This window comes from Coccinella septempunctata, chromosome 5 (assembly GCF_907165205.1).
Source record: "Coccinella septempunctata chromosome 5, icCocSept1.1, whole genome shotgun sequence".
Lineage (NCBI taxonomy): Eukaryota > Metazoa > Arthropoda > Insecta > Coleoptera > Coccinellidae > Coccinella > Coccinella septempunctata.
Window position 1 is genome coordinate 35,097,369 of NC_058193.1, and position 13,713 is coordinate 35,111,081.

The following is a 13,713-nucleotide window of genomic DNA, read 5'->3' on the forward strand; positions in this document are numbered from 1 at the left end:
CCGATTACAACTGGTTGATTTACATTCAGAAATAATTACAACTTATAATGTATACATATCTCATTGTACGTTGGATTGTTTCATCTAGCTAAACAGGATCAGACCAAAATTATGAGATTTGTTGGAGACATACCAATTTAATTATTAAAGTCACAGTCTACGGCTCTACCCGCAATAAACTTGATACAATTTGGCGCTTTCTGCTTGTGCACTGTCCCCTAAAATGAACGTAATTAGGAAAACAGCAAATTCAATTTCTAACTTGTAACAAGCCGAAAGTTTTCGAGAAGTGAAAATAATAGAGCCTAATGATTTTCGCCCAAGATTGCTCTGGTTTTTTGGCTTGGCATCAATAAAGGAATTTCAACTTCCTTCGTATAGCGTGTTGATGAATGAGTGTGTTAAGAGGAATTAAAAGTTGTAATGGTTTTTTACTCTCCATTTTATATCGACTCCTTTCGATAAACAGCGAAGTGCAGGTAGATGTATTAGCTGTAAAAAAGTCTCATTTCCAATCAAATTTCTCGAACAATGAATCTGGCCTCTTTCCTGAACTTATACTTCAATAAGAATGGTCATTGCTAAAGATTGTCTTCAAACAAAGTAGATTTGTTCCAAGATAACGCTTAAAACCACCTGAGAAACGAATCTCAATACCGAACAAACAAACAAATTGAACTCGTCAACGGTTTTTGCTGATGTTTCAATTAATGAAGATCAACTCGTCGATCAGACCGAGTGGGATTCTGTGGAAAGTAAGCTTATAACGGTGAATTGGTCCACAGAAATCATTTACTGGGATATCCATAATATTTGTAGGTAATATTAACATAAATTCTGACCTTGGCAACTTTCTCTTCATCTCAGAATACTCAGAACCCTGCACTCGGATTTCAAGAAGATCCGGAATGGAATTGGAAAGTTTCTTATATAGGCTTTGCAATTCACTTTTAGCAGTCGCCCTAAATTCGAAGAAGAACTCGTAAAATATGTTCATATGACAACTTTTTCTTGAGAAAAAGATTTCACTGTTTGAATGAAATCCTCCATATCTTGAAAAGTCCTAATTTTTCAAGCGTTTAATCAATAAATACTCAGAATTATAAGGTCCTTTCGTTTGCATAAAAAGTGTAGCACTTTTCTACACTCGATTTTATTATTCGTTTACTGATTGAATTTACACCAATGTAGAGGAGGTGTAGTTTATCTTCACTCTACGAGTGTAGAAAAAGTGCTACACTTTTTATGCTAACGAAGGACTTATAGTGATTGAAAAATTCATTATGACCCTCTTCTTTTCATTCACCTCCAGGTCATTTCATTATTGATATGAAGTTTCGAAGTAAAGGTTATAAACTGTGGGAACAGTTAGCTTCTGCTAAGCAACACATTGAAAAAAATCATTTAAATACGAAATATGCATTCGAGCATGTGTCCTTCTATGGGATTTGAATTAATTCGTATTTATTTGAATAATAGCGGTATAATACGAACTAGAAGATATAAAAGTGTGCAGATTTATACATTTCTAGGTCGAATATTATTTGGTCGTGAATTCTACACAAAGGAATTTGGAGGATTTGGGGGCTCAAGCTCTGTTTTTGCTTGGATAGAAAACGAACCAAATATAGTTATTCTGAAGGAAAAATTACTAGGTGAGTTACGGATTTTCCAAGCCTTTTTTAGTTATCGGAATTTCCGATAACAAGGAAACAAGAAGAAGATCTTATCTGGAAAAATATTTTTAATTAGAAAAACTCACCTTCAGGTTTTTGTTTTTGCTTATTTGCTGTCCTTCAATATGGAAACATACATAATTAACTGATTTGGAAATGGAAACGTAATAATTGCACTCTCAAATAGATTTGATGCCTTTTATTTCATGATCATTAAACATCCAAAAAAATATGTTCAGAAATAAACTGAATTCAACTATTTGGTTCTCTTTTCAGTTGCAGCAACAATATAAGATACGTTGTAACTGCACTCAAAATTCCCAAAATCAAGCTTCTATCGATCCAAAAGAACCCCCCAACACTAATACGAATCGTATTTCTTCTGGTTTCTCTTATCAGTTTTCTCAGGATGGGATCTTCTCTCTTATAGTAGAAAACTTGTAACTCTTGTAACTTCCAACAACTTTGAAGGAACTCAGAATTTTCTTCGCTGAGGTGATCGCAAATCAGTATGATGAATATTAAAATCTGAAAAATTAAGACGACCTACTTTTCACCCCTGAATATGGCCACATAATCTGATCTGTCAATTACAGTTTCTCGATGAAAAACTATTCCATTATCAAATAGTATGGAAGAACTGAGTGGCAAATTTCATCCAAGAAAATTCGACTACCAATAGATCAAAATCAATCATTTTATACTCACCACACAATCAATTAAAGGCGAAGATACAAAAAAGATATTTCTGTAGGTAGAATACGAGCTCTTAATTATCAAACAATGCAACGTTGTTACCATCACCACACTAGTGGCTGTTGTGAATAAAAATAAGGACTTTCCAAATATCCTGTTAAAACAAGCAACGCCCTCAGAGAGCTTCCTATAGGAATCTGCAATCAACTGCATCTTTTCCATTTGTCGCTTAGTGTATACCGCATACAAGGTACCAGCTCCACAGTACACAAAGTGCTTTTTCCTCATGTTATCAACCGACTTTATCAGTATTCTGAGATGGCTCCGAAAAATATTCAACCCTGTGATGATTATGAAGGCAAGCACGAACTTGTTCCAATTAACGCTGAACTTAAACAGTTGCCTGAATATAATGAGGAAACTGTACTTGATAGTCTTCAAGAATTTCTTTCTTTTCCAGTGATACTGAAGGTAGACATCTGTGGTTTCTAGTAGTATTTTGAAAGGGCAAGCGTATAGAAATACCTTCACAATCGTAGAGATTTTCGAGGTTCCTTTCAAGTTCCAACTGAAAATCCTGAATAATTTTTTCCATTCCTCTTGATGAAATAAGAGAAAACACCATAAAATGACGTAGAAAGAGTAGAGTGAAAACGCGTTGGATGTGAAGTCGTGCGAGTATTTATACAGTATCAAATCCAAATCCAAAGCGGCGTACATATGGCCATCTGTATACAGGGTTACAATGAAACAAAACACGAAGAACACTGACGTGATGATAGCCATTACTTTGTAGATTATTTGATACTTGAAATCCAGCATCTTCCAAAGTCCCAGTGGGACCGCGCAAGAGATCGTGCTGACCCTGATGACGGTTAAAAAACTCTGAAACTCCGTGTGTTTCCCCATGTCGACCTTATCAGAGACACTGAACAGAAGCTTCCACTCAGCCAGTTTAAATTCAGTTCGTCAATTTGCTTATCCAACAATCAGTAAAAATACCGAATGAAGTTGATTTACTTATCAGATCTTCATCTTCACGCTACTGGATAAACAAACGAATTCCCTTTTCAGTTCAGCGAAGTGTAACTCTTTGAATATCTAGATGAATCGAATTTCCAAACAATTCAGAGGAATTTCCACATCGATTGATCGTTGAAAATTTTTATTGAATTCGTTCACACTGAATACGGAATGAGTTTGAAAGGATGTCGAAATATTAACGCTTCGCTTGATGAAATATGAAAAATATGCGAATTGACATAGGTTGTCCAACAGCAGAATCCCACTCGTATTAGTGTAGCGGAATTTTATCTTGAATATCAAGGGTAAAAAGGTGCAAGCTGGTGGCATTTACATGAATTTTTCAGCTCAGTGAGCAGTGTGGATGTGAATGAATTGAAAAACATGAAACAGTGGGTTCAAGAATGCCACTCAAAAGATCCAAAAGAATTCTTTTGCAGTGGATACTGTGTTTACCTGTTGTTATTTTATTTATTTTCATCTTCTTACTTTTTGGAACAAAAATTCAATTGAGTTTTGTATTTTCGGACAGATATATTGTAGAATTCCTGTTTTCCTTCTATGGAAATGGAAATGGAATGGAGTTGAGCTGAATAAATAACTTCTATTGAAATAAAACTCAGGTAGAATAAAAGAGATTCGTATAAAAACAATATATTCAATCATTAAGTCTTATAATATCCATATTTATGAATCAATGGCATGGAATTCATTCGTTTATTCATTTCAATTTGTACCTCTAGCAGTCTGTAAAACTCTTTGAATTCCAAACCATCACACTATCATTTTTTAAACAACTGCATGAAGTAGATGACTGGAAAATGTCTCATTTCACGTTAACATATTTGACAACACAACGAGAATATTAACTATTTACAAAATAGCTGATACAAATCCACTTACATAAAATCCTCTAAATCAAGTAAATTTCACACAACAAAAACAGTCAGTCAGCACGAACTCAAGGCATTCCTTGATTGGTCATAACATCGGGGACTCTTCGATATATTGACGAGGAATTGACAAGTAGTTTGCGTTGGGTTTGTGCTGAAAATAATACACCGTTTTAGAACATCCGATATGTACAGAATATTTCATGCAAAGCTCACACCCTCTAAGTTTACTAAAATCTCATTCGTATCGTGATCCGTTTTCGAACTATTCGTCTAAATTTGAATATGTTAAGGTTGGATTTGATGTTTCCTAAGGATTAAATGGTTTGATGAAGGGTGGACCTTAAACATGCTCGCGAAAATGAAATATTTATTCGAGATTTGTTTAAATCAGGAATGATCAGAATGCACAAAATGAAAACAAAGCTTGTATTTCGTCCGTCAAATTTAAAAGGGAGCATACCTCGACAAATATTTGATAGTGTAACATCAATCGAACCACTGACAATTGAATTATTGAATGCCAAAGTTCTATACAGAAAGTTATATGTAATGTGCCTCTCAAATGAGAAAACTCAGATCATAGATCTTCGCCTCAATCTCATCTCACTTCATCACATTCAAACATCAACCCTTCATCAGTGGAAAACTATATAGTAAAACAGACGCTCAAGGGCGGTTTCCAAACTTACGACACATAAAAGCTGAATGCGAGTGTATCCATGAACGTAGCGAATATTTATTCAACTAGAAAGGAGTTCCTAGCAAAGAGCAACCAACTTATTTGATTGAGTTCATTATTACAACTTGTATGTTCAGAAACCCCAGTGTAGACTGAACTTCATGAAAGCTTCACGTTAAGTGGTTTACCAGACTCTGTTGATGATGGGTAATTAACATCCCGACAATATTTACAATGTCTTCCCTGCATCGTGAAAGGGGTGTGGAGGAAGTGGACTGTTGGGGATTATCCTTATTCTCAGGACAGGATGAATGAAACTTTATGAAAGAGAGAAAGGTTACTAGAAACGATTTCTTGGGTATTGGACACTTTCACAAACTTACAACTTCATTAAAGCCACCCAAGACATAGTGAACAACGGGACCCCATTCTCAATTTCATTATTTGGTTCTTTTTCAACTCCCAGTAGTTTTCAAAGAATAAAAGAAATCCAAACGAGAAAACATCTGAGTCTTGTTCAGAACTTAACATCATTTTAGTTCCAAAACTCATCATGGATTAAACGCATCTCGCGTTGAGTTGAAAAATATCTTGTTCCAAAAAGATGAGTCGAGCAGGACCTGGCATTGTCAGCGTGGTATGACCTTGAACAAGATTTGTCGATCCCGATATGGAGTTATTGTTTTGAATGGAATTCAGTGAAGGAATGGAACTCCCACAATTATAATCCTTCAAGAAGTCAGGATTTTCCTAGAAAGATTTCTTGTAATATCGAGTAGCTCTGCTTTGGAGATGCTTCTAATTTAATCCTTATTGTGAAAAGTTGCGAAAAAATTAGGTTCATAAAATTATATCCTGCATGGAGAGCAGAGATTGATGTTTGAAGGTTGTCTCATATTTTCCAATAAAACCTAACAAAACTGACTGATTTTGGGGCCACAATGTCTAGCAAGGTTATGTAGCTTTCTTAGAAAACACTGCCTGTATTAGTTTGTGACATTGCATTACAAGAACTTTTGAAATTTTTGGGATGCTCAATGTTTTCATTCTGTGCATGTCTCATATACTAGCTGAACGATACACTAGGTCCTTGAAATTCTTCGATGCAATAAACTATAAGAATATGAACAAACAATAGATATTCGCTCTACGGGATAAACAATATGAAAAATATATCTCTCTCCGATCACTATTCACACTAGGACCTCGTGGGTCTTCTGTTTTTTCGCGAGTGCAAGTCTACTAGTTAGCTAGCATTTGGTCAAAACACTCATTTCAGTGCTTACAGTGTTGCATTGCTGGTAGTCGGTGGCTGCAGTCATCAATTCCCCTTTCCCATCACGTTTAACCGACCTCTTAGATTGCCTGTTGTTCGAATCTCCACCTTTGTTCTTCTGGCAGGCGGCTATCCCCAGAATATCCTTGAACTCCTTCATGAAGTTATCGTTGAGGCAACCGTAGAGCACGGGATTCGAACAGGCGGATGACATTCCCATCAGATGGCACATGGCGTAGGCCACTATCATTTTCTGGGAAGTGAAGTTGATGTCTTGGGAGTTGGAATGGAGATCGGCTATCAGATTGAAAAGGTTCAGGGGCATCCAGCTGATGCAGAAGACGAGGGAGATGGCGGTCAGTAGGAGGTTGGTTTTGTGGAGCTTCCTGCCGCGCAACTGACGTCTGTTGTTCTGGGGGTTCTCCTCGTTTGTGAAACCGCGGTTGAAGCGGTATCGGAGTTTGTAGGATATCTGGGCGTACACTACCTGCGAAACGGAAATTAAGATTCAGGTGGTTTTCGGCAGTCCGTAACTTGGATAAAAATCATCGAAGAACGATTTTCTTCGAGCCTACGGACTTCAAAAACTGTTTTCGACTTAATCACCATATGGACGGGCAATTTTTTTCATTCAACTTCAATTTCAAGGGGGTTTTGAATTTTCTCTGGTGCCCGAATACAAAATATCTCACTGTATTTGAGATTAATGGACTACCACTACTACCAGTTACCGTAATCAGGTTTTCACTCATATACAGGATTAGGATAAAGTATGAGACAATATACAAGGCGAGTCTTCGACTCGTACAAATATTTTAACATTAGATTCTTGAGGTAAAAAGAAACACTTTCTTTCAATACCCTTTTTTTCGATTCGGCACTGATAAAAAGATATACAGCGGGTTTCATAAAACTTTGATTGTCTGATCAACGATTTGACGGTCACTCGATTTCTAAAACGAAGTAATTGAAACCTTTTCATTTCTGAATATATTGAAGAAGTAGCAATTGAGAATAATTGAATGTACATATGAACATCATAATTTGATGCGAGAATGATATTCTGAATGATCACGACTGAATTATTGGTTGAAAACAAATTGACGTCTGTTAGTCAATAAAGCGTTGATTCCCCAATCAAGCTTTATGAAAACCGGGGTTAGCCTTTTTAAGTTTTCATAATGAGCTATGCCATTCCTGGAGAAACAAAATTCCCTTCAGGATAACAAGCTCAATCTATGACAGACCAAATCTGTGGATCTTTCGAACAGAGTCGTATTCAGCCAGAGTACCCAATTTTCCGAATATCAAAGAAATTTTTTGATTTTGAACATCAAATTACTCGAAAACGGCGCATTATGCGAGAAACTACGAAGGATACTTTTATCTTACAAAACGTTCAAATATTCATTAGATAGCGTCCAACTTAGTTCCGAGAGTTGGGTTCTTTGAATTTTTGGTATTTTTATGGTACTTAGTGGTCTTAATGAGAATACTGGAAAACGTGGGTGATATCTTGTATTCGAAAAAGATTAATCAAATAAATGAAAAACTATATTCCGAAATTCATTCCATTCGATAAAACCGTTTGTGAGATAGAACTAAAAATAACATTTTTTATGGTTTTTCAACAGCCTGTAACTTTCAAACCGAGGCGATTCGGAAAAAATGGTGAAAGGAAAAAGTGTTTTTTTTCACCTCGAGAACCTTCTGTTAAAGTATTTTTTCGACTCGTCCTGTATACATACTGCTTATTCAATTTGAAAAAGACGAACTTTTTAGTCAAGTACATTTTTGATGAAAATGGGGCACGCAGTATATTTTTGCTAGTTCTGAAAGGCTTTTTTATTTCGAATAAAGTTCAATGTGAATATTTGAGAAATACGATAAATAAATCACTTTATACCTACGTATCATTATTTTGCGTTTTAAAGATATTCACTTGATCTCATACATTATCCCAGCCCTCTATGATATGATCTTCCTTGCCCAAGCCAATGGCCAGTTTTGCAGAGTGTGGAAGATGAATACGTTGTAGATCCACGGGGCTTTTTCACGAATGAAACTGAGAAAGAAGCCGGATGAGGGGAAATCGATAATAATGCGGACATCTACGACGTTTTATGATGAAAAATGGTCCTCCTCAGCTGTGGATGAAGATTGATCTCAATTTTTATCAAGGATTGGAAGCACCACTGAAATATGGATATTTTTCCCCTGCATTCTTCATTCAAAAGTTTAGATTTCAGAAAAAAAATTGTGAAAATTTGTTCAATGCCCTTTTTTTCTTGAGAGACAAATTATTCAAAAAATCTCTACTGTAGAGTGTGCAACTTTATATTCAACTGAATTTGATCTTTGGTAATGGTCGTACAATTCTATATGAAATTTTTCAACCGTCCATTATAAACTTTTGGAGAAATAGCAATATGAATAGATCTTAATCTAATATGATTAGACCATAATATATATATTCCAGTTCTATCCGAATAATTTGATATTTTATCGGACCATACTCGAGATGCGCCAATAAAAAAGTTATAAAACACGACTCCACTATAAGTTTACGGAAGCAACTCAGAAACGAATGTGGCTCTATTGTGAGTAGATAGCGGAAATAGGGATAGTTCACGTTTTTGTCCAATTTCCCCGAGAAGAGTAAAAATATACGATATACTGATATTGTCTCCACGGCTTCCTATTCTGAATCTGTGATGTAAGGAAATGGAAAAAGAGCTGCATCGTACGCGAAAAATGAACCGGATCTGGTTGAGGGAATATTGCCTGAAATGTCAGCTAAAAGAAAATATGCATCTTCTCGTACTACATCAAAGAGAATGTGAATATACAAGCTTGGTTCGTATTTCATGACATCAATCCATTTCTCCGTTCCCTTCCCATGTACGAACAACATAAATTAGAGCGATCTCCATTGGACCCATGGCATGTTTTACAGGAAATCCAATATTAAATCGGGAAACGCGTAGCTTTCTGATTAGGGAAAATTTTTATTTAATTTTAGATGTCCTTAATTTATACGATGATATCCAGCGAAAATTCCAAAAGCAGGGGAAGTAATAAGATCTCATGAAAGGATGAAAAAAAACAAATTAAATAATATTTGGGGTGGATTTAATAAAAAAAGCTCGTCAAAAATGTGAAATGAAATATGAAAATAAAATAATGAGGACTTAATAAAAAGGTCGGGGATATAATACGCCTACACAAGATTGGGTAAATTTTCCATTGAAGATGATGACCGAACGGGAAAGATTTGAAAACGATGTAAACTTCTTAAACCGATTTGTTACTATGGATGAGACTTGGGTACATTTCTACTCTCCAGAAACAAAGCAGCAATCGATGGAATGGCGACACTCTGGTTCTCCAAGACCTAAGAAGTTTCGTGTCCAAAAATCTGCTGGAAAAGTTCTTGCTTCAGTTTTTTGGGATTGCCATGGAGTAATCATGATTGATTTTTCGAATAAGGGTAGAACAATAACCGCAGATCACTATTCGACATTACTGACCACTCTACGGGAAAAAATTAAAGAGAAAAGACGCGGAAAGCGATCCAAAGGTGTATTGTTTTGCAGGACAACGCCCCTGCACACAAATCTCATGTTGCCATGGAAAAAATTTATGATTTAGGGTTTGAATTACTAGAACACCCCCCTTATTCACCAGATTTGGCTCCATCCGACTAACAACTCTTTCCTCAACTGAAAAAAAGTTTAAAATGTCGTAAATTTGCTTCCAACGAGGAGGTAATAAAAGCTGTGGAGGTCTGATTTGCAGAGCAAGAAGAAGGAGAATATGTTGAGTAATAAAATATTTTGACATTGAAATTTTTCTGATTCTACAGTAGGCTAAGAATTCCTTAATATATCCTCGTAGTGCTTTTCAATTCAGCATTTTTATTCGAAGAAAAATTTAGATAGCTTCCTGAGTATTTCATGATAAGCAAGTCCCTTTATTTTGGTTCATAGAACCCTGGTCCTCCACAATACCCCACTTGCAGGAAGCCACGCACTTCCCGAAATTCCCTCTCCCAATTTATGAGCAACGGTGAGCAAACATCCCACAGAGATATCCTGTTGACAACCCCTCTCCACTCTAGGCTCTTACCCTTTCCGTCTGCAAATAGTAGGCACTAACTCAATAAGGATGACCTCGTTTTGGGAGGGTGGTGCATTATGAAGCCCAGCTTGAAAGGAATCATCGGAAAACAGAGCGTGTAGGATTCGCATTCAATCGTTTTTTCCCATGTTCCCCCTGAAATAAACGACACGGATTTCTCAATATTTGAGGACGTGTTTTAGTGGCTGTTTGTATTCAGAGGATGCCGCTGCCGATTTAGGAAGGTGCGGACTATTGCTTTGTGATACCAAGAGATTCAGGTCTTATGGCCTGATAATAGCCGTGATTTACATGTCTGATTTTGTGATATTTGGAAGGAACGTGCATTGAAGTCTTCTTTGAAGCAGGTTAATGTGCCAACAGCATTGAACTCTAAAAGAAGTTCTTTTAGAGTATTTCGTACAATACAGAGTGAAATGTGTCAAATTTCCATGGCTAACCGACTACTAAAATAAATGTGAATAGAGTATAGTTAGATAAAATCCGAACAGAAGTTCGTGGAGCTTTTTTTTATCTGCATCTCATAACCTGGAAACATTTATAAAACGCAAATGCTCGAATGAATAAAGTGGAGCAGTTCTTCGAAAAAATCGAGATATGGATAAAAACCCTACGACTACTCGAAATAAGAAGTACTTCAGCGAAGAATTCCGTACTTCAACAACGTTAACGATATACATTCTGAAAACAGCACAACATAAGTATGTTGTGTGCTGCCTACGCCTCGTGGAAAACATTGAAATGAAAATCCTCGAATCGCTATTTCCCGTAAATCAAAATCTCCAGCCTCCTTCAGCTCGTTCCCTAGGGTCTAATTGAGTTTAATACGTTTTTTCAAGTAGGTCCTGGAGATCTTTCACTATTACATTTTCCGACAAAGTCCTTGTCAGTCCGACTCGATGCAAGCAACACCTGGAGCTTTTTTCCGAGAGTCATAAGCGTTTGTTGGCGTGTAATTGAGTTATGAAAATGCTCTCTCAGGCTCTTGCGAGCTTTACACATTTTCTCCTGTCAACGTTCACCGGGGAAAATATAAGAATGTCTGACAGCGTCGTGGCAGGTTTCCCGAACCTGGAGAAATACCAGTTGCTCCTTATAATGTTTTTTTCATTTTTTTGCATGAATAATGGTGTGGGACCACATCCGTTCACATGTTTTAATATTTGCCTTTCGAATCAGCATTGCCTACTCCCTTCATTTAGGTTTTCATCGTTAAAATGGCATTTTTCAAAAATTGCAAATTTCAATCTGCGATATCTCCTGTTATATTCCTCCGATCCAATTGAGATCTCCGGTTCTATAATCAGCATTGCCAGAGCTTCCATACTAGCACAAAAACTCGATTTCGAAAATCTCGATTTTTTGGGTCAAAAATGAGCAAGGGGTTAGACCCCCCTAAAATGACCTATTTGCTACTCTGTCTGAAAATCAGGATGTTCTATTACTGTCTTAGGATATGGAGTGCATAGAATATGTTTTGAAGATTCTAGAAAACCAAACAGTTGATGATTCAATAGAGAATTGTAATCCAGAGAGCTCTTGGAAGTCAACTCGAAAATGAAAAGTGGAAAAACAAAAAAAATTATTTTCTCCTAAACAGTGTCAGAAATTCGAAAGTTTGGTATGAAAATATAGGTTTACGAACACGCTGAATCTATTGCGAGCAGTTTCGGAAGCCTATCTCCCTTCGTTCAGATTTTCATCTTGAAAATGGCATTTTTCAAAAATTGCAATTTTCAATCTGCGATATCTCCTGTTATATTCGTCTGATCCAATTGGGATTTCCGGTTTTATAATCAGCATTGCCAGAGCTTCCACCCTAGCATAAAAACTCGATTTCGAAAATCTCGATTTTTTGGGTCAAAAATGAGCAAGGGGTTAGACCCCCCTAAAATGATATATTTGCTACTCTGTCTGAAAATCAGTATGTTCTATTACTGTCTTAGGGTATGGATTGCATAGAATTTGTTTTGTAGATTCTAGAAAACCAAACAGTTGATGATTCAATAGAGAATTGTAATCCAGAGAGCTCTTGGAAGTCAACTCGAAAATGAAAAGTGGAAAAACAAAAAAAATTATTTTCTCCTAAACAGTGTCCGATATTCGAAAGTTTGGTATGAAAATATAGGTTTTCGAACATGCTGAATCTATTGCGAGCAGTTTCGGAAGCCTATCTCCTTTCGTTCAGATTTTCATCTTGAAAATGGCATTTTTCAAAAATTGCAATTTTCAATCTGCGATATCTACTGTTATATTCGTCTGATCCAATTGGGATTTACGGTTTTATAATCAGCATTGCCAGAGCTTCCACCCTAGCATAAAAACTCGATTTCGAAAATCTCGATTTTTTGGGTCAAAAATGAGCAAGGGGTTAGACCCCCCTAAAATGACATATTTGCTACTCTGTCTGAAAATCAGTATGTTCTATTACTGTCTTAGGGTATGGAGTGCATAGAATTTGTTTTGAAGATTCTAGAAAATCAAACAGTTGATGATTCAATAGATAATTGTAATCCAGAGAGCTCTTGGAAGTCCACTCGAAAATGAAAAGTGGAAAAACAAAAAAAATTATTTTCTCCTAAACAGTGTCAAATATTCGAAAGTTTGGTATGAAAATATAGGTTTTCGAACACGCTGAATCTATTGCGAGCAGTTTCGGAAGCCTATCTCCCTTCGTTCAGATTTTCATCTTGCAAATGGCATTTTTCAAAAATTGCAATTTTCAATCTGCGATATCTCCTGTTATATTCGTCTGATCCGATTGGGATTTCCGGTTTTCTAATCAGCATTGCCAGAGCTTCCACCCTAGCGTAAAAACTCGATTTCGAAAATCTCGATTTTTTGGGTCAAAAATGAAAAAGGGGTTAGACCCCCCTAAAATGACATATTTGCTACTCTGTCTGAAAATCAGTATGTTCTATTAGTGTCTTAGGGTATGGAGTGCATAGAATTTGTTTTGAAGATTCTAGAAAACCAAACAGTTGATGATTCAATAGAGAATTGTAATCCAGAGAGCTCCTGGAAGTCAACTCGAAAATGAAATGTGGAAAAACAAAAAAAATTATTTTCTCCTAAACAGTGTCAAATATTCGAAAGTTTGGTATGAAAATATAGGTTTTCGAACACGCTGAATCTATTGCGAGCAGTTTCGGAAGCCTATCTCCCTTCGTTCAGATTTTCATCTTGCAAATGGCATTTTTCAAAAATTGCAATTTTCAATCTGCGATATCTCCTGTTATATTCGTCTGATCCAATTGGGATTTCCGGTTTTATAATCAGCATTGCCAGAGCTTCCACCCTAGCATAAAAACTCGATTTCGAAAATCT

At 36.3% G+C, this 13,713-nt stretch overlaps 1 protein-coding gene across 1 annotated transcript in view; it reads right to left on the reverse strand.

Annotated features, from left to right (window-relative positions):
- Positions 1-4,037: 4,037 nt before the first annotated feature.
- The window catches only part of LOC123313689 (neuropeptide F receptor), a 42,145-nt gene continuing 32,469 nt past the window's right edge, over positions 4,038-13,713 (reverse strand). Inside the window, exons 5-6 of the mRNA XM_044898666.1 lie at positions 6,257-6,733; positions 4,038-4,442 (exon numbers count right to left, since the gene is read on the reverse strand). Coding sequence (XP_044754601.1) covers positions 4,377-4,442; positions 6,257-6,733 — 543 coding nt within the window. The 3' untranslated portion in view covers positions 4,038-4,376. The remainder of the gene's footprint in view (positions 4,443-6,256; positions 6,734-13,713) is intronic.